Source organism: Phaethon aethereus, assembly GCF_964289735.1.
Source record: "Phaethon aethereus genome assembly, chromosome: 16".
NCBI lineage: Eukaryota > Metazoa > Chordata > Aves > Phaethontiformes > Phaethontidae > Phaethon > Phaethon aethereus.
The window spans coordinates 11,611,351-11,638,824 of record NC_138592.1 but is presented as its reverse complement, the minus strand read 5'-3'; the positions used below and the strand labels follow the sequence as shown (position 1 = coordinate 11,638,824).

Below are 27,474 nucleotides of genomic sequence, written 5' to 3'. Positions count from 1 at the left end.
GGGGACGGGAGGGCGAGGGCCCCGGCTCCCTCGGGGCGATGGGCCCCGGCGGGGGCCGTCCCGCGGAGCCGCCGTTCGCCGGTTCGGAAAGCTGCGTGAGGCTCGGTGGGGAGGAGGAAAGGGGAGGGGGGGAACCGACCCAAAACACCCAACCCAAAGCGAAGCCCCAGCCTCCCTGTGCCAGGCATCTCCCGGCGCAGCCGCTCGGGGTGGCTGGGAAGGGGCGCGGGGCCCGGTGTCCCCGCCCGGGCCCGGTACCGCCACGGCCGCCCTCGGCGCCGCCCCCCGCCCTCGGCGCCCCCCGCCCGGCATCGCGCTGCCCCGGGGCCGGCTCGGCGCCTTTCGCCCGGCCGGTGCCACGGCTGACAGCGCCCAAAAGGCGTGAGGAGCCTCAGAAGGAGGCAGGATTAGTTTTGAGCCCTCTTGGGGTTGCGTCTCGGAGAAACAGACGAAGCGGAAAGGGCAAAAAAGCAGAAAAAACAACCCGAAGCGTTGTAATGTAATTCCCTCCTCTTCTCCCCTTCGGGACCATGGCGCCGGCCGAGGTGGAGCGTGGTCAGCGTAGGGCCGGGTCCTGCAAGCCCTCCCCGCAGCGGTGGGTGCCGTTACGGGCAGAGCAGCCCGCCGGCTTCAGTCTCCTGCCCGTGATGTGGACCTCCGGCACGAGGAGGGCCAGGGAAAAGATGCGTAAGAAATGTGAGCGTGAAACCACAGAGATGGGTGGGACAGGGGAGAGAGTAGGGTGGCCCCGCACTGGGAGACTTTTAACCTTGGCGCTGGTTTCTTGGGTTACTGCTGTTTCTCTTAAATTACCTTTTCTCTTAAATTACCTCGCACTAGCGCGAGCACAGCGTCTCTGCTGCTGGAGGCGAGGAAGAGGGGACGCGCATGAAGGTGATGTGACGTAAGTCCTGGCGCTGGCCTTGGCGCGGCGGCGCGTAAGCGCTGGCCTTCCCCGCGTTGAGGGATGCGACTGGGGCGCAGCAAGGACGTGGAGGGGTCGGCATCTCTCCTGGCAAATGCTGCTGGCCCAAGGTGGAAAGGTTGGATGCTGTTGGTATTGCCGGAGGGCTCGGGTGAAGCGTTCTTCACCTGAGGTGGAGATGATGGTCATGGCTCTGTGGCAGGACCCCAAAATGCTGGTGCTTCCAGTTTGGGGCATTGGTTTGCCTTAAAACCCTTGGAGTCCTCTAGCTTCTGCCCAGCGGCATCTCCAGGCAGAGCTGGAAGGAGCCTTGGGCTCCATTAGCATCACTGGGGTGGGCAGCTCCCCTCTGCCTTTCCCAGAGTGGCCTCAAGGAACTTTCAGGCAGCAGGAAAGGGAGGAGAGTGGGGCGCGCTGTTGGCCCTAGGTTTAAACTAAGGCAAGTTCTTAAACTAAGGCAAGGCACCTGGTTTGTTTTGCTGGTGAGGTGCTGGTTTCTGGCAGCGTCTGCAGACCATGTGGGTCCATGGCCCATGGAGGTCCCCACTGATGTCTGCATGGGTGATCGGTCCTGTGGGCAGACCTAAGCATGCGCTGCAGTCCTTGTAAATCTGGGACCTTAACTTCAGTGAAATTTAGAGAACTTTAAGTTCTGTACCAAAACTGTGGTGGTTACAAGGATGATAATGTGGCTGTAAGGACTTCTTGTGCTGTGCAGACAACCAAGAGCAGATCAGTAAAAGCAGAGCATGGATTAAAAAATTAACAAAATTCACAGGTTTCTAGCAAAAGAAAAAGAGGAGTTGGTGAACACAGGACAGCCAGTTCCCTCACATCCCTTTAAATGTCACAGTGGAAAATTACTTGGGGGCTCTGCTGCACCTCAGGCGAGTTGGCTGGCTGGTGGCCGTGGGCTCTGGGTTCCCTGGCATGTTCCTCCCAAAGCAAGCGACTTTCCCACAGTGCCTGCAGCCCTCCCAGGAGGCAAGATGGGCCATGCGAGAGGGACAGGTCATTAGCCTGAAGAGCTGACATTTCTTCAGCCCCCATGGCCTCCTCTCTTGCACCTGAGCATCTCACCCTGTCCTCAGTCCCCTGCTCTGGTGTCACCCAGCACCCTGCGCAGCACCCATCCTCTCGCTCCTCTTCCTTCACAGGGCTGAGAAGTAGAGCTTTGCTTTAACACTTCCTGGACAGAAGCGTGGGAGCTCCAGGTGGAAATATCGGCTTGTGTACACAAATAGCAATTGTGTATCTAGACAGGCGAGGCAAAGCCGTGCGATCGATGGCCAACAATACTAGATTGTTGGCCAGCTTCCCTATTTTTAGTTGGATGCTCTTTCTGAGTGGAAAAAGGATGCCTGGGAAAACCCAGGTGTGTAACAGCTTCACTTCATGTGGCACATACACTGATGTTTTCCCCTCCTGGCTCACCCCACCTTGAAGTCCAGCCTTTACTGGCTCGGTGTTCACGTGGCCGTGGTGGGAACCAGAGGACGAAGTCATCTGGAGTCAAGCTAATGACTTTAGTGCAGGATGGTTTTAACTGCAAGCAATGACTGGCACAGTTCTCCCTGTGAAGAAAAGCTGTGCCGGGCTGAGAGCAGGAGGTTGGGGCTGGCAGGAAACTTGGGGTTTGCTTTTTGTGGAGGTACTGCTTTGGTCCTAACTTGCAATATGAGTGAGGCCACGAGCAGAAGAGAGTGGTCAGCTGTCGGGAGGTTGAGATGTTCCGTCACATGGAACAGCATCTCCACCAGACAATGTCTGGGGGTCTACAGGTCAAAGGCTGCTCTGTTCATGGGCCGGTAATGAATGTTCTTGTGTTTCTTGAGATATGGAGGCCAGAAAGGAGCTTCAGACCAAGACCCCTGGACAAAAGTTAGTTATAAGTAGGAACGATCCTTGGTTTTTAACCATTTCAGAACAGGTGAGTATCTGCAGTATATCACTACGGAGGCCTTGGACTCAGGGTGCATCTATGTAGATGTCTGTGTCTTGGGAGAGGTATCTCTCTCTGTGAATAAGAGATTCAGCACGGAGGATCTGTGCTCCTTTCTCTGCACCTGGCGGGTTTTGCAGAAACGAGATGGTGTCTGTCCCAAGGAGGGGTGGGCAGTGCTGGGGGACCTGGCTCCTTTCCTGACGCTGTTGGAAAGAGCAGAGCCCCCGTTGCTGCAGCTCGGGAGGCCTCCTGCTGCGTGGCAGGCAGTGCACGGGAGGACAGAAGGTCAGTTGGCTCGCCTCCAGGCAGCCTCAGGCATGTGGGCTAAAGCTACAGCGTGCTGGGAGGAGAGGGCTTCTGGGCACAGTCAGAGTCATCGTTCCTTGGCGTGGTGCTGCTCATTTCAGAGCTTTGACACCACTGTGGGTGGTGGTGTGGAGCTGCTGCCACTCCAGGGTCTGTGCGTGCTTGTCTGTCGGTGCTTATGATGTCTCCTGAACTCTGGCTGGTTGCGATACTGAATTAGTTGTTTGCCTTCACCTTCACGAAAGCTACGTTTTGGTGGTGCTTGGCTTTCTGGTGCGTGCTGACCCCGAGCTTCCCAGGAAGCAGAGCCTGAGCAGGCTTCAGGTCACCCACCGCTGGAGAGGAGCACGCCTGGAGGAGGGTCCAGGGAAACCTTTGTCTCTTTGGTGCCGCACCGGTGGTGCGCTGTCGGTCTGACTGAATGGGTGCGTGGCTGCCAGCTCTGCTGGCCACCCTGCTGGTGCTTGGAGCTGATGGGACATCTTTTATTTCATTGCTGACTGAAGCGAGTGGGATCTGAGCTGGCCTCTGGAAGAAGCTTTTGGCACGTAAGGACAAAGCCTTTAGTGCTGAACAGCCTCTCTTAACAGCAGTGAGATTGGACCGGAGGGATGCTGACCGGGGAGTAGCTTGTGTTTGACAGCTTGGGTGGCATCACCACACACGCTATAGATGTCCAGGCAACCAGCCAGCTTTGTGGGCCACCATCAAACTGCCCAGCCTTGCCTTCCTCCCACCCGCGAGGTGCTGGGGTTGTGGTACCTTGGTGCTGAGAGGAGGGGGAAGCCCTTGCTGGTGTGACAGCCCTCTTCTCCGTCCCCTTGCTTTGTGACCCTCGTGTAGCCCTTTGTGAGCGTTGCGTGAAGGGTGACCTTGTGTGTGGTCAGCGCGCGTGTCCCCCTCGCCTCCTCGCCGGGTCAGCTGAGTGCCCAGGTGAAGAACCTCTTCTGTTGGAAAGGACCCACCTCCTGCTCCTGGTTAAGCTCCTCAGCTCTGGTCTCGCTGAGCAGCACCAGCGGAGGAACGGGGCGGAGGGGGCAGGCGTGGCTGCGCGGGAAGCCTTCTGCTTGGGAAAGCGGTCACCTCCTTCTGTACTTTTTCAAAACTTAAACTGGTCAAAATGCAATCCTGGTTTGTGGAAAAAAACCAAAAAAAACCCCACCACAGTAATTTGTTTCAGTTAATACTTGTTTTTATCCAAAAGGGCTTCAGCCAGCTCTAATTACCAATGCACTGCGTTCTTGCTAATCAACTCTGCAGAGGGCCTGGCTGTTACGACGGGAAGAGCTCTAATAATTTTCTATTCTTTCTGTTAATCACCCAAAGCAAAGTAGAGCTAATCCTCGAGTCAGTTGTCTTTTATGCATTTTTTTTTTTAAACTTCCTGTGTTACGTAATTCTTTTTTAATATAAAAGGGTCTTGCATTCGTAGCTTCACATGCTGGGGGGTTACAGGCCAGCTTCTAATTGATCTGTTTGCCTTGAAACACGTCAGAAAATTCAGAGTTTGCTCAGAGAGCGAGCTGAAAATTTGGAGCAGATGTTTGTTTTATAGGGGAGAGGGGGGAGAAACCACCCTGAAAAAACCCTGGTTGCATTCTTGCTTTCAGTGAAATGAGCTCAGTCCCGTGGAGGTGGAGAAAAGCTGTTGCCTGTGTAAAAGAAAAGGCAGGAACTGTAAAATATTAATACAAAGTGACTCTGAAGGGTGGCTCGTACTCACCTCATCCTTTCCAACCACCTGCCTCTTTCGTTAGTCCATCGAGGCACAGCTTTTTTTTTTTTTTCATTTTATGTTTTTGAGGCCATCTGAAGAAGCTGAGGGGCTTGGAGCTCTTGAGAAGCGAGCAAACCAGAAACAGCTTTCAAGGATAAACTAACTTCAGGGTCGGATCGTCTTGGGGTGCAGGATGGCTCCTGCACCGGCGGGTCCCCCTCCTGCTCCACTGCCCCGTGGCTGCAGCATGCGGCCCCTTGCCGTGGGCAGGGGCTGGGAAGGGGGGGAGCTCGCTCCTGAGGTGCCTCGAGCAGGAGGTGCAGAAATTGTGGGTGTAGGAAGGGGAGAGCACGGCTTGTGACTGTCGCAATGGTGAAAGTTTCCCCTGCTGAAGCTCCGCCGTGGGAGTTTCTTCAGTGAAGGAGGTTTTTTGTGTCGTTACCAGTCCCCTTCCTGCTTACCGGTATATATGTGTTGAACTGGGGGAAACGAATGAGCTCTACTCTGCCTTCCCCTCCCAGCTGAAACGGCCTCTTTCCCTCGCTTTACGTCCCTTTGTCATCTCCTTTCTCTTCGTGGTAGTGTCTTCAGGAGGAACAGGGTAGATGTCCCCTACTCATGCAGTAGTAAGGCACATCACAAATTACCTCCTCCCTTGGCGCCTCAAAAGCTTCTCTGCAACCTCGAGAACAGCTAGCGGTCAGCCAGCTGGGAGACCTGTGCCCCACTGCGGTACCTGCACCCACGTTGTCCATCCATCTGGTTCCTTCGTTTGCCGTTCAGCCATGTGGAAGGTGTTGGCTTATGGGTTTTAAGCTCACTAATTAAAAAGTGCTGGCGAGGTTTAGCGTAGTGTCGGACTGATTACTTCTCAGCTATACCAACGGCCTGAGCGCTCCGGGGTTTTTCAGGGCAGAAGCAATGCAGCTTGGCTTTCTCCCTGCCCGCTCCGAAGGCAGGCAGCCGTGTTGGCTGGACACCATGTGTGGTGAGAGGAGCATCTGAGTAAGCTGGATCTGAACATCTGGCTCTGCAGAGGAGCACCTCACGTGCTTGGTGCCATCACCTCCCATCTCCAGGGGCAGTTTTGTCGCATGATTTCATACAGGGCTTTTCACAGGCCCCATCTCCGAGTTGAGCCAGCAGCGACCCAACCCAATCTGTGGCCTTTTTACTGCTCTTTGTTTTAGCTCCCTTGCCTGCACAGTGGGGGTACTCTTCTTATCGGCGAAGCGTTTGCTCAGCTCCGTTATCTAATCATGGTGGTGTGCACTGCAAGCATCCCGAAGACGTGCTGGCTGTTAGCGATGTTCACCCTGTCCCTGCGCGAGCAGGCGTGTGACCTCCTGCATATCTTGCAGATTACAGATGGAGGAGAAAAGGCTTGCCTGCAGTCTCAGCAGGAGACTGGGGGTCAGTTGGTGCTAAAGTCCCTGTCCCTGAGCCGTGATAAGGTTCCTGTCCCCAAGCGTTGCATGTGGTAGAGCAGGCTTGACCACCGAGTTGCCGAGGGGCACAGCCTTTGTTTAGTTTTTGTGGTCCTGGGAACTTGGGCACTGCTCTTTGGTTGGGACCTTCCCCTCCAGAGAGTGCTGGGACTGTTGTGTCCCCTGGGAAGTGACCCAAGTGACACCGCTGCACCGTGATGGACAGTCTGGCTGGGGTGTAAACTTTTGCCAATGCTTGGGATGGAGCAGGAGCTCTGTGAGTACAAGCATGCAGCTGAGACTGTCTTACAGTTTTGCCTACATCACACAAGCTTCTGCTTGTGTCCTGCCCCGACCAGCTGCAGCAGCTCAGCCCGTGGATGGCAACTTGTGAGGTTGCTGGAAGTGAAGCGTGTTTGATTGCGTGTCCATCTCCTCTGTCTCTGCCAAAGTGGGATCCTGCTGGGATCGGTGTTGGAAACCGTTGGTGCTGAGCATCTCATCCAGGCCATGTAACTCGCTGGCAGGAGCTGTGAGACTTCTTCCAGATCAGCCCGTCGTGGAGCATGGTGATTGCCAGTCCTGCACGGCTGTAGCCACACGGCAGGACTACAGCTAGTGGGCTGTAGCTCCGTAGATGAAGAGCCCAACAGCAATAGTCTCTGCTTAATGGCAGGTCAACCAAAAGCTGGGCTGGTGGTTTGGGTTCAGAGGTATGTGCCAGTGCTTCTCAGAGCTGGGTGGCCTGGCTGGGGCTGCAGCGAGCCCCTTGTGCTTCATTCCCGTTGCTGAACTGTTGCAGGTCCGGTCAGGCCCACTGTAAAGCACGTGAGGGAGGAGGTGTGCGGGGAGTCCAGGAAGAGCTTGCAGCATGTGGCGAGGAGGTGCGGGGCTTCGAGCGCAAAAACCCCGTGCAGCTCTGAGTTTAAACCATCGGCTGAACCTTATTGTACAATAAAAGGAAATGTCTGAAGTCGGTGGAGAAGATTCTTCCCCCTCCCCGCCCCCAGTGTTCTCTGAGGTTTAAGGGCAGTTGAAATCAGTGAGTCTTAAATTTTAAAGGCTTTACAATGCTTTTGAAAAGTTACACCCCACGTTTCTCCCTCTTCCCCTTGGCCAAACAAGCTTGGTGGAAGAAGACGATGTTGAAATAGAGCAACTGGAAGGATACCTACCTAGACAAAGATAAAAGAAGAAAGGTTCGTGCGTCAAACAGATACGTGCAGCTGTATGGAGAGAATGATTTGGTGTCTGACAGCCAGGGATGCTCACAGAAACCTGCGACTGTCCCAGCGAACGCCCACCTGCAAGCCTGGTCGGCTCGCTTGGTGTTCGCTGCGGCTGCCGCTCTCCTGCCCGTATCGCGTATGAGATCAGTTTAATATCTAGCACATCCTCTGCGCAGTGACTGTATCCTGCCGTGCACGGGGGTGGGTGGGTGATCTCATGGCTTTTCCTCCTCTCCGACGTCCCTGCTCATCTGTTCCGCCGAGCGTGGTTTCTCTACCGGAGGTGTCACATCAGGCAGCGGCGGGAGGGTGTCTCCTCGGCCAGGGAGAGCCCTCGGGAGGGGACACAGTGACAACAGCCGCTCCCAAAGGGACCCTGCAGTCCCGGAGAAAGCTTTCCTTCGAAATGGTTTTAATCTTTAAATTTTGAGGATTTGTTATTGATGTTGCACAAAGAGCTGTTTTTCATGGAAAAATGCCGCTTTTTTCAAGCTTTTTGACATTGATTCAAATGAGAAACTTCCTCATTTCTGAGAATTTTCTGCCTTTCTGAAGATTCCCCAGCATTTGGAGCTGCAGGCAGGGCCGTCTGCTTCTGCCCGACGGCTGTGCCGGGCTCATCCCTCCTGTCCCAGCTCTCCTTATCTCTGGGCGCCTTGCCACCTCTTGATACGTCCCCGTCACTTATCGAATACTTGCGTATATCAGATGGTGGGAGGACACGTGATCGTGCTCATGTGGAGCACCCAAAAAGCTCCAGGGCTGGAGTCTCCAGCAGAAGCTGGCAGCTTGAAATCTGTAGAAGTCAGCAGAGCTTTACGAAGCCCATACTCTGAAAAGTCTCTGTGATTTCCAAATAGCTTTTCAGCGCCATCTCTGCTGCCTGTGTGGTCTGATGACTCCTCAGCCCAATTTGGAGCTGGGGGTCCTGAGTTGAGCTAGCTGGAGAGCTGTGGAAAGCCTTCCGGAGTCAGGAACGGACTTCTCCCTTGCTTTCCTCTGCAGCTCCTACCTTCTATTTGCAAAAACTTGTGGTTCTGAGGTTTGGGTCAATCGTCTCTTCTCGTGCAGTTAATACGGTGCCCCGAAGCACGCCTGGCCGCCCACAGGCAGGCCAGCTCACATCGTTGTCTTAAAGATTATCCTGGGGAAGGTCGTGGTCCAGCACGTGAGCTTCGACCAACAGGATGCTTTGCTGAGCTGGCTTTGTCCTCTGGCCTTGAGGATGAAATGGCTAACAGCCACGGCAGAAGGAGCAGGACTGTGCTTTACGGGGTTGTTTTTTCTTTCCAACCTGTTACAAACTCACTTATTCTTACCTTTTCTTGGAACGTAACTTTTTTTTTTTTTACCACTGTGACACCTGAAATTATCACGCGCAGAGCCGTGCTGGCTCGTGTTTGCAGCACAGCCTCTCTGCTCACCACTGGCCTTTGTCCGTACAGGGGTGCGTGCAGGGAGGCTGCCTCCCCACCCGTGGCCAAGGGGGGAGCAACCCACGGGGTGAATTGTCCTCCGGGACTGACGTTTCCTTGGTTTGCCTTTTCCCGCTAACGTCAAAACCCATCACCCAGGAGCTGGATGCCTGATAACCCTGCTGCGGTCCATCCCGCTGCGCTGCTGGGATCGTGGTGCCCGGAGGGACGGGCGCGGGAGGGCCGCTGCGCTCCCGGTGGCACGCGGCGATGCTGTGGCTGCTCCGCTGCCTCCTGACACCGTGAGCCGCTCCAACGCGGCGGTGTGCTGCTCTCCATCTCTGCTGGAGGTCCCTCCCGTCACTCTGTGGTGTGCTTGCTCCTCTCCTCCTGGGCTTGCGCTGTGCAGGGCCCCGTCCTGCTCCGTTTGAGCATCTATCCGCACTAGGGCAGGGCCGGCCGGGGCTGGAAATCGTCACCGAGAGGGGACGTCAAGGAAGGCTGTCGCGGCAGGCTGTGCCCCGCGGGGACGCTGGGTTAGAGCAGCTGCTTGAGAGTCTTTTTCCTGTTTACTTGCTCCCAGAAGTGCCGGGTGATGTGGTGATTAAAGGACATCCCCCTCCTGCGCTGCCTGTGCCGGTGCGTGTCCTTCATCCCTCCTCCTCACCCTCTCGGGGGCGGGGGGGGGTGTCTCCACACGTGCGGTCCCATAAGCCAGGTCAGATAACTGGGGTGGCAGTGGGTGGGGGCTCGGCCATGTTGGGAGCACGGGATGTCCAAGAGGACTTTAACCCCCTTGGCACCCTGCCCTGTAAATCTGCACCCCATAAATCTGCTCTCCAGCTGGTGCAGAGGTGGGGCGGGGGGGTGGCTCAGTTTGTTTGCCGAGCGTTCGGGCACAGCCTGACATGGTCCTTCTCGGCACGAGCGAAGAGCAAGGCTCTCGTGCTCCTGGGCTGTGTCAGAGCAGAAGCAGGGAGCCCGCTGCCTCGTCACTCTGAGCTGCCATGCTCGGGTACTTCTGCCAGCACCTGTCCCTCCAGCTCTCGTTCTTCTGGCCAGGATCCCAGGGTATTTTGGATGCCCTCTCTCCTTCAAGCCTGCAGTCCTTGTCCTGCTAATCCTTGCTAGCTCACGACCCTTCTCAACTTCAGAGGACTAAAAACCCGTCCTGGGTCCCAGAGCAGACCCCGAGCGGTGCTGGGCTCCCCAGGCTTGCTGGGCAGTCAGCTCTGCTGGGGCACAAGTCGGCTCTATGTCCCAGCAAAGCAGCAGAAATTGTTTTATCTTTTTTTTTCTCTTCTTTAGTGTCTCGTGTGTGATTTAATGCCTTATGTCAGCCTGCTCTCAAGGTCTTGCTGCTGATTGGAGTATGGTCCTCATAATCTCCAGCAGCTCAGGCTCTGGGTCATGTTATGAAAAGGCCTAGAGACGACGGCATGAAATTTTGGAGCATTGGCACATCAGGCTTGGTATGAACATGAAGCAGGTTGGCGTGTGAACAAGTGGAGGTCTCCGGTTCTGGGGACCAAATAAATTGCAGGTGAGGTCATTAAGAAAAAAAACAAGCCCAAGAGGTAGTGAAGCCTGGTGTGAAGACCATCACCAAGAGCTCCTGCTTCTCCCACGTAAACTGAAGATAATGTCTCCTGCCAGGGCAGTGTGTGACTTAGATAGTATCTGCTCAGTGCCTGGAGATCTTCAGTTGGATGGTCCTGTAACAAGACATCACTGACTGGTTATCAAGCATACTCTTACCTTGGTGTTGGAAGGTGAAGCCAGCACCATCAGCGGTCCCATTGTGGTTAGTGCAGATAGAGCAAAACTGGTGAAAAGGAGATGAATTTTTTTTCCATTTTTAAACACTCTGGGAGAGAGCAGGTTTGATTTCACCAGCAGCCACTGTGGTAACTCTGCCTCTTTCTCTGATTCACGGCATGGTGGGTAGAAGAGACTTGTGCAGAGAGTCCAAGGAGGAGGAGGTGCCTCAGCTACTCCCTGCGTTATCGGTGGAGACAGTACAGCCCTCTGGGGCCTCTCCCACAGATAATGGCACACAGGGAGATCTAGGGGAGGGGACACATCTGCAAATCACATCTGTGCTGTAGTGAATACTCAGCCCTTGCTGACTCAAAGCAGCTTTTGAGTTGAGCATGGTGGAGGAAGAAGTCAGGCTGTTGTGGTGACCTCGAATGGCTCAGCAGCAGATGGGATCTTTACCTTATTCTCTTCCCAACTTTACCCTGCCGCTGAAGAGCTCAAGCCCTGGTAGGGACAGGAAGGAGCCATCTCCCTGCTGTCCGTTGAATGTCCTGGCCAGCAGTCATCTTTGCTGTTGAAGTGCTGTCACGGAAGCTCGATTGCATCGTCTGGTGAGATGGATGAAAACTGAGTCACGGCATCTGAACATCACTGGCATTTGCTGCCGGTGTGACAAATCTTTTCTGTCCTTCAGTTTTCACTCCTCGCCTTTGTGCCCTGCCCTGGGGACAGTGTGTGGTTACTCTTATCTCTGCTTTGTGGTGCAGCATGACTCCCCCGGGCATGAAAGAGTCAAGAAGGGACCTATGTTGGGTGCAAAAATCCCCTAAGAGCTCCAAGGAGAGCTTGCTGCTGTTGGACGCCCAGGTCCCCAGATATACCTCTGCCAGGGCTTCCTCGTTGGCCCTGCCAAGCTCCCGGCTGTCATGCTGTGAGCTGTGCCTTTGACGGCTTTGTGCACTCGGGAACCCCCAGATTGCCTTGCCTGCCCTTCTTTCCTGCTTGTTTTTTGCCAGCCTGCTTGGTCCGCATCCCCTTCCCCTCCCAGGCAGCGCTGGAGGTGGGTGGGAGTCCTCCAGCTGGCTGAGAGTCTGGGGATGCCCGCGACCCTGTAAACTCAAGGAGAGGGATGGGGGGACATTGCACAGAAGTGCTCCTTATCGGACCCTTCGAGGGGGGACACCTGCCCAGGGAGCAGCTCCCTTGAGCACCTCACCCCCTTCCGTGCCGAGACGCAGTGCTGCGTCGCGCGCCCCATCGATCCATCCCTGCCCTCGGCGGTACCTCTCAGATCTCCTTACCGCTGCGCGTCCGGCCGGGAGGGAGGGAGAGCGGGAGAGGCAGGCGGGAGGAGCTGTGCTTGTGGACCTTCGGCTTCCCCCACCCTCCCGCCGTTTTGTTGTGCTCCTGTAAGGTCATTACGTTTCTCACCCAGGCAGGGCTGAGGGGGATGGAGCCCTCGATGCCACGCAGGGAAAAGGTCACCTTGGGGGTGGCTTTTGGAGCCATCCCTAGACAGACCGTCTGTCCAGAAGCACCGGTGCCGAGCTTCCCCTTTCCATTTGAGTCAGTGGAAGCTTGTGCTTCTCAGACCAGGCTGATGACTGAAGGGTGGCTCTGCAGGCTGCCACCAGCCTTATTTCATCTGGGGAAGGGACACGGACTTCTTCAGAGCAGTGTCTGTGCAAGTGCAAACTGGGGCTTACCCTACCTGGAGTAGCTCCGCTTGTGTTTGCGGTGGAAACATGTTCCCATGTCCTGCACGGTGAAGGTGCAACTAGTCCAGCGCTCTTGTGGGTGCCAGCGTTACACGTGGGAGTGGATACAGCCGGCAGCCCCGGATGCCCAGCACAATCCAGAAATCCTGGTACAAACCCCCATGACTCTCCATGCAGACAAAATTTCCATGGAAGACAAGAGGGAGCCCTGAAGCATCCCAGGAGGGGGATTGCTGGGGCCCTCGCCTGGTGTTTGCCATCTAGCTGCCCATCTGCTTCAGCTCCCCACTGCTGCCCTCACAGGGCTATGCTGGAGGGACAGGGTTGCTGGTGTCCAGCAAGAGGGAAGTTCGTGCTTCCCAGACCCAGCGCTGAGCCGGGTGAATTCTGCACCACGAACTGTGACTCTGCTTTCATACTTTGCAGACTCTTCATGTTGCTTGGGCTTCACTCCTCATAGTGGCTGTCCTAAAATTGGGTGCCTGCACCCTGCTGTAGACAGATAAGATAACCTGTAAGAGAGAGCCCAAGCTGCAGAGTGTTGGATGGTGGGAGCGTATCTGGAGGAAGATATCAAAGGCGTTCGCCCTGTTCTTCGCTCTTTCCACAGTGTTCCCCGCTGGCCGCCCCAGAGATGCGGTATGGGCCAGGTCTGTGCTCTCCAGTAGCCGTGGAAGAGATGTGTCTCCCAAGAAGTTTGTTCCCACCTACCTTGGCAGGGCTGGAGTGAAGTGCTCATCCCTCCTTGGACTGCAAAGGGAGCCCCAGTGACCAGCTCACATGGGATGTCCTGGGGGAGACTGGGAGAGCCAGCGGGAGCGTAGCATCCTGTACGAGAAGTTAATCTGATCAGGCAAGGAGAGCCTGGCTGTGGGACTGGGGCAACGCTTGTTTTTTGCATCCCGCAAGCCCCGCCACGTGCCCTGCAAACACCCCTGCCAAAGGCTGCGCCAGCAGCAAGACAGCCTGAGGGGAGAGAACAGCCGGGAGAGCGGAGAGCCGGTGTCTCTGGGGGTGTGTGGAGGTGAGCCCTGTAATAACCCTGCTAATTAACTGCTGGCCATTAGCTGACATTGGGTAGGAGACATCCCCAACGCATCCTGCCCGCTTCCTCCCTCTCGCTGCTGGAGAGGCGTTGGCTGCAGGTGCTTGGAGGCAGGGCTGCTCATGGGACCTGGAAGGATTTCGGGACTGGGGGGGCTTCTGGTCCTTCTTCAGGGGCTTGGGCTGTGACTGCAACAAGTGGCCGTGTCTCGGGATCGGTGTCCTGCCTCTGCTCCTTCACATTATTTGCTGTTGCGGTTTCTTGTCCGGCTCTGGGATGCGCATGCCGGCGTGCCGTTTGTAGCAGGTGCTCTGGGCTATGCTCTCTCCGTCCCCAGGGCTCCAGGGGTGCAACCGAGGGGTCTGTGCAGCGGAGGCTGGGGAAGGAGCTGCAGTGCTTCGCCCAAGGTGATGCAGCCCGCCGGGGGTGGAGATGGGTTATGGGTCCGATGTCACTTTGTCCGCTGCGCTGGGGCCAGGCGGTGGTGACGGACGCGGTGGCGGGGCCGGCAGGGAGGTGGCTCAGGCCAGGTGGGTCTGAGCGTGAAGTTGTCCCTGGAAGGCTGAGACCAGTAGAGTGGAAACCGCCAGCCTTTCCGTCCTGGGGCTGTGAGCCGAGGCTGTGAGCCAGCAGCACCCTGCTTTGCTCACTTAGGCGATCAGCTTTGGTTTTTTAACTCGTTTTTTTTTTTTGCAGCTGAGAGTAAGCGGGAGAGATGTGCTGACGACACAGGATAGCAGCTGCCAGCCCACAGCCACCTCTGCTTCTAGCATTGGGAGGATGTTCGTGAGCTTTTGAAGGCCACCTGCGTGTGGCTAAAGCTGGTGGAGCAGCAAGGTCTGGGTCAGCCTGGGGAGAGGTCAACAGTGCCCTGTAGGAACAGGGTGATGTCTGCGCAGGACCTTTGTTTCCCTGCCCCAGCCCGTAACGTGGGTGCGTGGGATGGAGGAGGGAAGGGCGGTTCCTCACATCCTCTCCTCCAACCCGCAGAGCGACGCAGCTGCGTAGCATCTCCTAATCTCCCTGCGCATCTCCTCTAGTTTCCTCTGCAGTTGATAAGGATTTTAGGGGGGACAGGGGAGGGAGGGACTGGAGCTCAGAAGCTGCAGGACATGTGGTCCAGGGGTGCAGCGGTGGCAGCGGCAGCCGGAGGCGCGGGCAGGAAGCGCTGGTGCCCGCAGAGCAGCCGGCGCGTCCCTGCGTGCCCCGCGTGGGCTGCGTGGCGCACGCTGCCGGCGCCTGGGCAGAGGTGCCGGCTCCCAGGGCGGTGTTTAAGCTCTCTGCCAAATCCTCCTGCTCCACGCTGATTGACAGAGATTGTTGAGAGGTGAGCCAGGATCTGAGTCAGGATCCAGGCTAGTCCCAGCCATCCTGGCTAACTGGGAGCTCCCTGTTGTCCCATTGAGCTGTTTTTTTCCCCAGCATCTTCTCTCCTCAGGTGCTCTCTCCATGGACGTTGCTGCTTCTGGGGGTAGAGCTAATGTGACAGTTGCTTCATAGCAAAATGCAGTGACTCGGAGCAAAAATTGCTCTTTGCTGATGCGAGTAGCGGGTGAGATGAAGGAACTTGCTGGAGCAACATGAGACACAGCTGAGCTGAGTCTGGAGGGGAATGTAGCTTTACCTGCATCTTCTCCTGAGGCAGGAGAGGCACCTGCATGTTGCAGCAACAAGAGCAGTGGGACGCAGTGGTCCTCTGAGGGTAGCTGTGTCCCTCCCTGGGACAGTAGTGGCGGTGAGAGAGCTTTTAACTGAGAGAGCTTTTAACTGGGGTTTTGGTGCCTCGCTAAAAGGGCAACATGGCCATTTTTAGCTCATAGAGGATGAGGGATTTGCTGGGGCACAGGGTGCTGCTGGTTTGGTGTTTATGTTGGCCTCCACAGATGCCTCAGCCTCCTGCCCTCCTAAAAATTAGTAAGGTCAAATTAGAGGCCTCAGCTGGTTTCTTGTTGTCCTGTCTGGATAAGCCACCTCTTAATGGCATGGGGTTGTCCTTCAGAAACCGGATAGCTGATGCACGGCAAGGCTGATGGCAGGCGCAGCAGCGAGTGCGGCCGGGAGGAGGATGCAGTAACCCCATCGCTGCGTCTCTGTGCAGAGACGTTTAATTCACAATTACACTGTCTGCCTTAGTCTCCTCTACTAAGGGAAGGTTGTGGGCTGGAGTGGCTGAGCTATCGTCACTCTGAAAACCTGTGTTACGCGCAGCTCTTCCCTCTGAAATACGTTTCTAATTGGTCGGGGTTACGGCTTTGCTTAAGTGCGGGACCCCACTTTCAGTGTTCATTATGGGCGCAACATGCGTTTCATTAAGAGCCACCTGAATTTTTGTAGTGCAGCCAAATTCAAGCTCAGATAGTCACTGTCTGCCGGATTCCTCCAGCAGCCCTGGTGGACGCGGGGATGGGGCCGTGCGGGGCCAAAAACGGGGCTCGCCCGGAGCTTTGCGGGCAGAAGGGTCTTGATAAACAGCGAAGGGCAGGCGACAGGGCTGCAGACTGCGAGGTGCTGAAGGCTCTGGCCCCCGTCCAGCAAAGCACTTAGTGCACGCTTGACCGTTCCCCTGAAATCACAGGAGATTTTTTTTTTTTATTTTTGGTTGTTGTGTGGGTTGTTTTTTTTTTTTTTCCTCTGAGCGGTGTTTGGTTGCAGTCAGCAAATCTGAAGCATTGAGCCGGTGTGGAGCAGCCCTGGGCTGGGCAGGGTAGCTCGCGGGGTGATAAACCAGCCGGTGAAGCCCGGCACAAGAATCCTCCTCCAGACTCCTGCAGCTCCTAACATGTACTGCTGGCCTGATGATCCATTTCAGGGGGCTTCCATTGAAATACTAAGAGGGAGATGGCTCTACTTTATTCTCCGTGCTGTTGCATAATAGATTTCTCTGATTTTTACCTGCATGTACAGACAGGTCGTGTCGTTTTTTCCTCTTTCTCCCTCAGCAGCCTTTCCCTGGGGCCTGACCGCCCAGTGCCCCTTCCAGTGATGGGAAGCCTAGGGCTGACCACAGGGGGGTTCTCAGTGGGATCCGCAATGTTAAATAGCTGGAAGATTTTTTTTTAAACTCTCTCTCTTTGCCAGAGTGAGTAGCCTGGAGGCTTTTCTGCTGCCCCGGGGCAGGATCAGTCCACTGAGCTCAAGCTGGGCTGGAAGTGACCGTGTGGCTGTCACTGCACTGTTTGTCCCCCGGGAGACATGAGCGATGCTTGTCAAGGGGGTGGCTGTTTTCTTGGAGGCTGTCCCTGATAAATCCATTCTGGAATGTAATCTGGACTAAACCCTCTGTCTGTCAGCTTTTCTTTTCTTTTTTTTTTCTTTTTTTTTTTTTTTATTTAATCAGTTTTACAACTTTCAAAAAATCCTCCGGAGGTGGAGATTTTGCAACGCTCAGAGCCGGTTGCAGGGTGTCCTTATCCTTACACATTACAACACCCTGTCCATCAGCGGTTAAACCAGGCTTGGACAAAGTCTCAGTTTTAAATGACTTTAAGGGTGGATATGGTTTTCATGTAACCAGAGGGTAATTTCATTTTGTGTTTTTTACTGTCTTAAATGGTGTGGGAGGTGGATCAGGGGTCAGCTTTTTCTTTCTGATGCAACCCACTGCTGCTGAAGGCAAGGCTCTTTGCCCACAAATGTGACCATGTCCTTCTTTCTTTTAAGTGCTGGAGGCAAGTGGGGGGCCAGGACTTCCTGCTGGGGGGAGGTTTGGGAGGCTGTGAAGCGCAAGACCTGTTTGCATGGCCCTGGGACAGCTCAGTGTACAACGTGGAACCGTGCGAGGAGCCGAGAGCATCTCTGGGCTGGATGGGCTTTGCTGCCTCCTTCCCAGAGCCTCTCCTGGCTGCTGCCTGCACTCCTGGCTGCTGCCTGCACTCCTGGCTGCTGCCTGCACGCCTGCCTGGGAGGGCTGGAGGATGGCCAGCGTGCTCTAGGCTTCCCAGCTCATCCGCTGCTCGTCTGTCCCTGCTTGCTGCTGGTCCCTGCTCTGAGACGTCTCAGCCCTGCCAGACTGCAGCGGGGTTTTACATTCCAGCAGAGAGCTTCCCTCTACCTCTGCCATCGCTTTAGCACCAAGTTCTTCCTCCTCCTGCTGTTGCCTGTGGGGCATGAAGACCAGTTTCTGCCTTCTGCAGTGACTGCTGCCTTCTACAGCACGGCCTGGGAGAGAGTGGCTCAGGGAGGAGATGTGGCTGACCCTGGTGATGGGGTACTTTCCTTGGAAGGATTCGTCCTGGATTACCTGCCGCTTCTTCCTCCGCCCAGGCATGCCTATGACCTGCAGTGCTGGGGCCCCACCAGATGCTCATGCCCTAGTCTTTGGCCACACCCCTGGTAGGTCTTTTCCCAGCAAGGACCCGCGGTGGGACTCGTGGGCTGCTGTCATGGAGCCCATGCCACCACTCCCCTGGGGAGCTTGCTGGTGCTCAGGCTGCTGGAGCACTGGTTAGGTGTCATTTCCAGCACGCGCTCTGCAGTTCTCCATTCATTGCACTCGTGGAGAGCCTCTGCTGCGCTTCCAGCTCACCTCCGCTTGTCTGCCCTCTCCCTTTTAATTTCCACTCCCTGCTCAAGGCTGGCTGCCTGCCTGTCCTTGGGGGTCCGGGCTCCCCCCCACAACCCTCCCTGCGGGGTTGCAAAGCTGCAGGGCTCTGCCTGGGTAAACACCAGCGCTGGCGAGCGGATCCAAGTGCGTGGGATCAGCAGCCAGCGGCACTTGCCGCAGCAGCCGCGGTGGGAGCAGGCTGGGGGGGCGAGTAAATAAGACAAAGGTGGCCCCAGCCTGGGAGGGCAGGGGGGCTGCCGCGGGCGCTGGGCTCCCCCTTCGCTGGCAGGAGGGCGGCTGGGGTGTGCGGAGGCGGCTGCGTTTGACTTGGGGCTCGTGCGAGCTGTGGTGGAAATAGTTACGGGTTGGAGTTCGGTTTATTGCCTGGAATAATGTGCCTGGCCGTGGTGGCGGTGAGGACAGAGGAGTTAGTGCGGGCCAGGGGAGGGCAAAGGGAGCTGGGGCTCCCAGGCTCTGCCTGCACTGCCTGCAGGGCTGCCAGCTGGTTGCAGGCTTGCCTGCAGTGTGTCTGCCGGTAGCACAGCTGAGGTTGAGCAGTGCTCAGCACCGGCTGCTGCAAAGCCCACCCGGAGCAGGATTTGCACCGCTCGGCAGCGGGCCCTGGCTGGTGCTGTGCAAAGCTGGCGTTACCCTCAGGAGCTGGCAGCAACTCGCAGAGCTGACACGAGCAAAGTCAACTAGAGAAAACCCCAGCAGGACCCGGGGTATCGCAAGATGTCTTCACCTCTCCTTCCCCCATGCGCGGTGGCTCCCGGTCCTGCGCTGGCAGAGGGGTGCTGGAGGGAGGACTTGGGGTGGGACGGAGGCAGGGGCTGGTGCAGGGCAGCACCGTTTTGGCGCTTGCTTGGTCGGGATGGTGGCATTTGTGCTTGCTGTGCTTCCTGCTGAGAGCAGTTTCCTTCCACGCTGCATGGGAGCCAGGAAGGTGCTTGAGTCAGTAGAGGCAGTGGGGTTCGAGAGGCTGCTCTGCGGCAAGAAGAGGGCTGCACAAACCAAACCCTAAACGGCCTTCTTCCCGGCACACGCAGGCATGTTTGGGAGGATGAGAGAGATGAGCAAGCAGCTGCAAGCGTGCGTGGGCCGGAGGTTTTTACCCCGCTCCCTCCGGGTGCACGGTCCTCGCAGAGGCTGCCCTTCGCCCTAGGAATTCCCCACGAGCGTCTGTCTTCGATAAGCACCTCGCTTGCTCCGGGGCTCTCTCCATTGCGTGGATTTTAGGTATGCAGTTTGTAACGATAGCTCTGTCTTCTGACTCACTTACTAACCCACCGGTGCTCCGTGCAGCGAGAGGTGAGTGCAGGGCATAGTTAGTGCGCTGCGGCGTCCCGAAGCGGAGGTGAGACGCTTGCAGCGTGATGCAAAGGAAGGCCGTTAATATTTTGGCACCTTCCTTCAGTAGTTACTGCCTGGTAAACTACCATGAAAACCCAGCTGCCGGTTCTTTCCCCCTGCGTTGGTCAAGGCTTGCATCCTTCAAAGACAGGATTAGTCTGCAGCCCTGCTGTGCATGTCCTGAATGCAAAGACCTTAACACCTTAACGGTGATACAGTTTTTTAAGGGCTAAAACAACGTGCTGTGTGCCTAAGGATGTGAGCACATGGGCAGGTTCCAGCAGGGTATGCTAACGTTTGAACTTCCAGCCAGCTCATTTCCAAAGGCTAGGTGATGCCTTAAAAAGTCACACCCTTGCTTATTTTAGGGAGCTTGTCCATCCGCCCTTTGCAGCCCTAAGGAACTGGGTCTTTCTGTGCTCTTGTCCCGAGTTGCTGAGCTTTAGGGGGTTGTTGCAGCGGTTGGTCTGGCTACGTCCTGTGTCAGGCAACGCTGCCATCATTTCCAGATGCACACCCACGGTGCTGCACGGCGTATCCTGCCAAGAGAGGATCCCACGTTCCTGGTGTGGCTTTAATAACAAGTCTCCTCAAAGCCAGGCCCATGTCTGACTTGCTGCGGTGTTCGCGTGGAGTGAGCGTCTTCTCTCGCGATGCGGTTCGGTGCTGTTGGCCGCTGCTGCGGGTGATGAGAAGGTCACATTTCTGTCTAGTTTCAAACTGCAGCAAATTGAAATGAAAGGCGAGTCGATTCACAGCGAGCGCAGTAAGTGGAGTTTAATTGGGATGAATTACACGCCAGGTTTGCAGTAATCTCCATCCCACACTGCTCAGAAGCATCATCTGCTTTGGAAACGTGACTCAGAAATGTTGTTACTCGATTCCCCTGAGCATTTAAGAAACTACTTTTCCAGGAAGCAAAGATTCTTGGGTTTTGGGTTTTGGTATTTTGTTGTGGTTTTTTTTTCTTGTTGCTGTTGTTTTCTCTTTGTTTTATGGCAGTGAGAGTCCTTTCCCAGAATTTCCTCTGGGGAGGGAGCCTGCGAGATGTTCCCTTACCAGCATCTCTTCAGCTCCTTCTCCTTGCTTGGTGTTTAATGCTCCGGCACGCTCACAGCTGCCCTTTGCAGAGCAGCACAGCTCCGAGGTAGCTGGTTGGATTTATCTGCTCCTCTTCGCTAGCCACAGCTGGAGCTGCCCGGATGATGTTGTAGCTGCACCATGGGATTCAGCAGCCATGTGTGCAGCCAGGCAGCCCCACGGCTGGATTTGCCGTGCCATTCGCTGGGTCAACTGTCATCACCCTGGGCTGTCTCTTATGGTCACACTGCTGCCTTGTGCTCGGTCACCTTTGGGTTCGCCCACCAGGGAGGGCTCCTGCCCTATAACCTAAGGAATATCTGCAGGACAGCGTTGTCCCCGTGTCCCAGAAGCCTGACATGATGGCGGTGCTGCTGCCCTGCCCTTGCCATCATCTGGTGGGGGTCTCATTTGACCATGGCTTAGTTGCTTGCAGTTCATCTTGCCTTCTTCAGCCATTCCCTGGAAGAAGCACATTGACATTATGGATGTGCATGGGGATCATAAACATAAGCAGAGCTCCCTGGAGTCACCAGCCCCAGCCCTGGCCAGGGTAACACGCTGTCCAGCTGAATTACCAGCTTTGTGACCCAGGACCCTGCCATCTCCCACCTGACAAGAGATGCAACTTTCTGAGCTTTCCTCTGCAATCTGGGCTTGCCTCCGGACGATAACCTTCACTTCCGCAGGTTCAAAAAGAAGCCAGGATTGTTTAAATAAAGTCTGTGGGTCTCATTTTATGTGCATGTACAAAACTGTGAGAGGTGGGAGCCCTGAGCTGTTAACCCACCTCCCTCGGCTCTAGTTCTGACCAGCACCTTGCATATGTTCAGGTAGCTGATACCAGACCTCCCTGGTGGTGTCTGCAATTCAGATAATCTCTGGAGATTTGTCTGTTTCCATGCTTTTTCTAATGTTTTCTCTCTGGAAGGTGCTTGGCAGTAGGTTGGGGAGGGGGATTCTGCCTGGAAGCATGGCGGGGCCGCAGGCAGTCGAATCTGCTCCAGAGCTGTGGCAGATCCACCACAACTGGATCTCCAGAGGTTGGGCTTGGTTGGTCCTTGCACTGTGCTTTCTTCTGTGACCTTCTGAACATGACCCAGAGGTGATAAGCGTTTCATCCCTCTTTGGCTAGGGGAGGCTGGAGTTTTCGTGGTGAAGACGGTGTATGTATGAAGGCAGGGACTGCCCTGGGCATCCTGGTAGCACTCAGAGGAGCTGGGAGGATGCTAACGGGGTAAGGGGGGGATGCCAGAAACTGCAGGCATAATTTAGGGTGAAAGTCGGGAGCGGGGAGGCAGGGGCACCACTGAATTGCTTAAACCAGGAATCAACTCAAGTTTCAGTATCTAACTTGAATTTGGAGAGGAGTGGATCTTAAATTTGTGGTGTTTGTAAGACGCAGTGGCTGCAAACGGGATTCCATCCAGCTGGGCAGGCGGCTGCGCCCTCAGAGGGTTCACCTCTGTAGAATGGTTTGCTTTAAAAAAAAAAAAAAGAAAAAAGATGAAACAAAAATACAGTTTGCAGGTGTATGTGGGGTGGAGGAAGAGGAAAGCGTGAGGTGTGAAGCTAAAGGGGGAAGGAGGTTGCAGTAGCCCTGCTCTCTGCTTGTGGGGCCTCGGGCTCGCCGCACGTGAGACATCCAGCCGTTCTTGGGGGACACAGAGGTAGATGGGGGTGGTGACTGGGGAGGCTTCCGAGGGAACCGGCGAGAAGGGGCTGTGCTTGCAGGCTTGTGTGCGTGCACAACCACGTATGCACAGCAAGGAAGATGTGCAAGATAAGTGGTGAGATCTCTGTGCTGCTTTGAAAGGTTGAGGAGCAATCTGGGGCTCTTGAAGGGCTTATGTAAGGTGAGAGGTCTGGGCAACTTCTCCAGGAGGACCGGGGCACCTGCAGCTGTGCTGCGCTAGAGCTGTGGGTGCGGGTCACCTCGTCAGCCCATGCCATGACGGGGACGCTGCTGTGATGGCTCAAGTGTTGCCTGAATGCAGTAAGTCCTTCTACAAGGCACCATCCCCAGTACCTGCCCACTGTCCTCAGAGCTCTGGCAGCGCTCTGCCTGGGCCGGGGCAGCCACTCCATCCTTGCTTTCAAGCACAGCCAGGGACACATGGTTCCTGGGGCTGAGCTTTTCGGAGCCTGGTACCCTGGTGCCGTAGGCATGCCTGGGTCTGCCACCATGTGACAGGTGGTAATCCAGCTCTTCAGATCACTAAAGCTGCTTTATCCATGCCCTTCCTTCTCCTTCATCTTCATGGGAATTTCAAGCTATTCAGTGAACTCCCCTTTTGTTTCCCCTTTCTCTCTTAGTGGATATTCGTGAAATCAAAGAGATTCGTCCAGGAAAAAATTCACGTGACTTTGACCGGTACCAGGAGGATCCATGTTTCCGACCAGACCAGTCTCACTGCTTTGTTGTCCTCTACGGCACAGAATTCAGGCTGAAGACCCTGAGCTTGCAAGGTAAAGCACTCGCGGCCCTGGGGCTGTGCCATGGTTGGGCAGACCCAGATTTCTGATGCATCCTCCCACAAGTGAGCTGGAACATACTCCTGGGCAGATGTTCTTTTCACCACCCCAAGGGGGTGTCTTTGGAAGAAGGTGACACCAGTTCCCTGAAGGGTACACATTCAACCCCTAGTTAAGTCAGTTAATTCACCCAGTAAACCCAAAAGTTGGGTGAACTGAAGCCCCTAGTTCAAATATGTGCTTGAAATCAAGTGGCTTATCTCAGCTTGGCATGTTGGCGTTCATCACCTGCGTTGTGGTAACCGGCCCCACGTGTGAAGTAGTAAAATCTCCGTTGCTTCTGCTTTGCACTTCTGAGTGAGAAAACGCTGCCAGCTGCTGCTGGTGGGAAACGGTAACTCACAAAGCCCTGGTACCTCTGAGGTGGTGGTCTCAGCTTTCCTCAACACCTCGTCCTCTGACTTAAGCTGGACTTGGAGCAGCCAGCGTTATGCTTTGCTTTTGAAAGAGGAGAGGTTTACGCTGTTGAGTTTCATCCTGTTCGGGTGGAGGACAGGCTTGTAATAGCACGTGATATGATATCATCACATCGCTGCAGTTCAGCTGACGGGTGATATCAGCCCTATGTGATGTGCAGGGGCGAGGGGTCCAGCCAGCCGCGTACATCCTGAGGGAGGCAAGCAGGAGCTCGGCGAGGAGAGGAGCCAGCCAGAGCATCTGCACAGGAGGGAGCTCGGAAGGGGGATGAAGGAAGGAACGGGGATTTAAGATGCTGGGGATGGCCTCCAGAGGTTTGGGACGGTGACCAGCTTCTATGTCCCTTCCTCCCATTTCTCCTGTGCACTCTCCACAGCCACTTCCGAGGATGAGGTCAACATGTGGATCAAGGGGCTGAACTGGCTGGTGGCAGACACTCTAAGGGCTGCCACCCCGCTGCAGATTGAAAGGTGAGGAACTTGTCCTTGTCCTGCACTTGTTTTCTTTTTTTCCCTTTTCTGTCCTTTTTGACAGAAAAAGGTGACCAACAGTGACAACATCTCATTCCCCCTCTGAGCCACGCTGACCTGGCACTCCTGTCTCTGCACTTGAGAGGCTTCAATCCCGTTGACCCGCTGTGCTACACCATCTGTGGCCAGAGTTTGATCTCACGTTGCATGCAGGGAGAAGGAGCTTTACCACGAAACAGATGCTTTTATGTGTGTGCAGCCTGTATTCACCTGTAGCAATTCAGCGTAGAGGCATGTAGACAAGAATACCTTTGATTTTTGGCTTACCTGTGGAGTCACTTTCAAGCAGAGACAGTTTTAAAGGGGAGCAGGTTGCCTGCATGAAAATAGGGTAGGCTGCCTCTGGAAGGGGAGCGGAGCCAAGCTCGCTGGTGGGAGCAATCTCAAGGCATCGAGCATCTTCCAGAAAGAGCAGCGAACCAAAAACTGGCTTCTTGTTGTGGAGCTGGGGCTAAGTGTGTGCGTGTTTGTGCCTTTCTGTTTAGGTGGCTCCGGAAGCAGTTCTACTCGCTGGATCGCAACCGGGAAGACAGGTAAGAAGAGAGGAAACGCTCAGTTGCACAGACTTGCACGTTCACAGAAGGGTCTGAGCTGGAAGTGTTTACCCCAGCCTTTACTTTGGATTTTTTGTTGGGTTCTTTAGGTTTTGAATTTTCCTTTCCAGGGAACCTTAATTCAAGTCCCAGCACTTCCCTGGCTGATTTCCACTGAATTAAAAAAGCATTATAAAAATTGTCTTGTTTCCCTGACCTGTTTCCCAGCTGTTTAGACCCAGTAACTCCTTGAGAGCCCGTAGCTGTGAAACACCTTCACGCCCAGCTGGCGTCACCCAAAGTAGCAGCCACCAAAGAGTGAACAGGCAGCTCTGGCCACCCCGTCAGGGTTGAACTGGGTTGTGTTTGTTGCTCTCCACCCTGTTGTGGTTTTTTTTTTATTATTCTCCTTCTCTGAGGTTTGTGAGGCTATGGATCATCCAACTGCTTGGCTTCTAGGCTGATGGGCTGCAGCAGGGCCACTGGTTTTGGGGTTCTTGGGTGAATGCTTAGTGATGTCCTGGCAGGTGAAATATCATGCTTGGACTCATCATGAGGAAATAAGGGAGGGGAATTGGGTCACAATCCATCATGAGGAGGGAAGGGAAGGGAAATTTCCTCTCTTGAGGAGGCGAGTTCCACCAAGCTCTGCTTTCTGCTGCTGTAACCTGCTTTCCCTGGCCACACGCCAGCTGTCAGTGTCCCCTTCCCAACGTGCTGTGATTTGCCTCCTTCCGTTCCTGGGACATGCTTTTGCCCCGTGACGTTAACTGAGCCTGTTAACCTTTCGCCATTGACTTCCACGTTAATCTGCTCCCCTGGGGTCGGGGAATTCCTCCAGCCCTGCTCCGGAGAGGGTGGTGCTGGAGGCATCGCTCACACATCAGCTTGTGCCCCCCGGCTGTGCTGGAGCACCTGGGTCCCATCAGCCCCGTTTATGCCCAGGGCTCACTGCAGGGCACCGGGCAGATCTTGGGGCTCCACAGCATCCTCCACTTGGTCCTTGCGGATGTCATTGATCTCACTCCACTGCCGATTTCCGCGTCTCACCCTGAGCACCGGAGTCCTCCTTGTCCTTGCCGCAAGCTTCTGCCAAGAAACTCGCCCTGCGAGCCCGGATGGCTGTGCCAGGGGCGCGCCGCTGGGGAGCCAGGGGTGGCCGCGGTCCGACAGGTCGATCCCGTGGATCGTCAGGCGAAAATCACAGCTCCGTACTCATCAGAAGAAGCGAGCGGGTCCTCTCGTCCCGCTTTGGTCCCTGCTGCTGAGTCCCTGCCTGCCAGCCGCAGCGTGCTGCCCACGATAGCCAGGACAGGCAGGCGGTCCCGCTGTTGGGCAGCCGGGGGTTAAATTCAACCTGTCTACATTTTGGAGCCGAGCAGAGTGTGCTGCACCGGGGAAATCCCGCTGCACTGGACGTTTTTGCCTGTGCAGTGATTTATATCGTGGCGTGGCGAAGAGCGCTGTTGGGTGCACGGGGGATTTTGCGGTGGAGGGATGAGTCCTTGCAGAGGCAGAAAGGGAAGGAGAGGCGCCTTTAACCTGTTGCAGCTGCTCTGCATGTGCCACACACCTTTCAAAACCAGGCTTGGTTTTATACGCAGTGTACTGGTTTTTGGTGGTGACCGGCCGTAATAATTCAGCAATGGATAGCACCGAGGCAGGTGCTGGGCTGGCTGCGTGGGGGTTTTGGAGCATGAATGCAGGAGAAATGGAAAAAATTGGTCCTTTTTCTCATCTGGTTATACAGTAAAACTGATGAAATGGCATCCTGACAGGACAGAAGAGATTGCATGTGTAGATTCGTCTGCCTGAGGCACGGTCAGCAGAGCTGAAAGCCAGCCTGTTGCATCTCTCCTGTTGTTTTTCTTAACATCATTTTTCTATTAGCATTTAGCATTAAGGCAGCAAAATAAAATATATTCCTTATGTGTCAACCAAGGGGAGAGGTTTCAGTGCAAACAGCTTAATTGAAACAGCTGCTCTTCCAGCCCAGGCAGCGAAAGGAGCAAAATGGAAATAGAGGGGGAATACGGAAAGACTTTTGGGTCTCCCCATTTCACAAGCATCCATATGTTTTCTGCAAAGAGGCAGCAGTTATGGGACGTATACACCTTTTGGATGAAATCTTCACCCTTATGATGCGTTTCAGCATTAACTTTGGTCTTACTGGACTCTTTGCTTTTGCTTCTGAGCCTGGAAATGGGTTTGAAAAGGGAACTGTGAGTTGTGTGTTTTTTTTTTAAAAACACTTCTCATGCAAACCAGCAATATCCTTGGTCCTTTCCAGAACGGGCAGGTTTTTGGCAGCTGAAGAAACCATTTCTAGCGTTCGTGTACCCCGCGCTTGCCCCGTGCCCCAGCCTCCTGCGCCAGAGCCCTTTCCTTTCCGCCTTCTCCCGGCTGGGTGCCTGTGCATACCTTCCAGCATGTCGGCAGATGTTGGCTGTTTTCACTGGCTGCTGGGCCTTTGGGTATTTGTTTTTCCAAGGGAGGTTAGGTGGAAAGAGGAGGATAACAGGATGCTGGGGTTTTTTTCCTAACTGCTGCGGAGGAGACTGTTTCACCTCTGGCTAGGAGAGCTGCCTGTGGCTGGGAGCAGAGTTAACAGCGCTGGGGCGGGGGAATGTTTTCATCCCCTTGGAAGGGGCTGGATCTGTCCTTTGGCCTGTTTGTCATGAAACCTTAAAAAACTTCTGTAGAAGGAATTAGTTTATTTATTTGATTTTTACTTTCTAGTCTCAAAATAGTACCAAGCTGTTTATCCAAGGTCTCCAACACTTTAACATTATTAATAACAAACAGTAAAGAAAATCCTTCCATACTGCTTCCTCCTACCGAAGCAGAGTGGGAAATGCTGGTCACAGCTGTTACAGGGTTTGCTCTCGCCTCTCCCGGTGCCATCACGTCCACGAGCAGCGCCATGGTCCAACACCTCCCTGTGAAACAGCCCAGCATCCCCAGAGCTGGGCGCTGGCTCCGCTGGGTCTCCGGC

The 27,474-nt window shown here is 55.1% G+C and overlaps 1 protein-coding gene across 1 annotated transcript in view; it reads left to right on the top strand.

The window, feature by feature from the left end:
- The window catches only part of PLCG1 (phospholipase C gamma 1), a gene marked incomplete at its 5' end in the record, with an annotated part of 48,973 nt that overhangs the window by 218 nt on the left and 21,281 nt on the right, over positions 1-27,474 (top strand). The window contains 3 exons of the mRNA XM_082007345.1: positions 22,781-22,933; positions 23,793-23,886; positions 24,432-24,479. Coding sequence (XP_081863471.1) covers positions 22,781-22,933; positions 23,793-23,886; positions 24,432-24,479 — 295 coding nt within the window. The remainder of the gene's footprint in view (positions 1-22,780; positions 22,934-23,792; positions 23,887-24,431; positions 24,480-27,474) is intronic.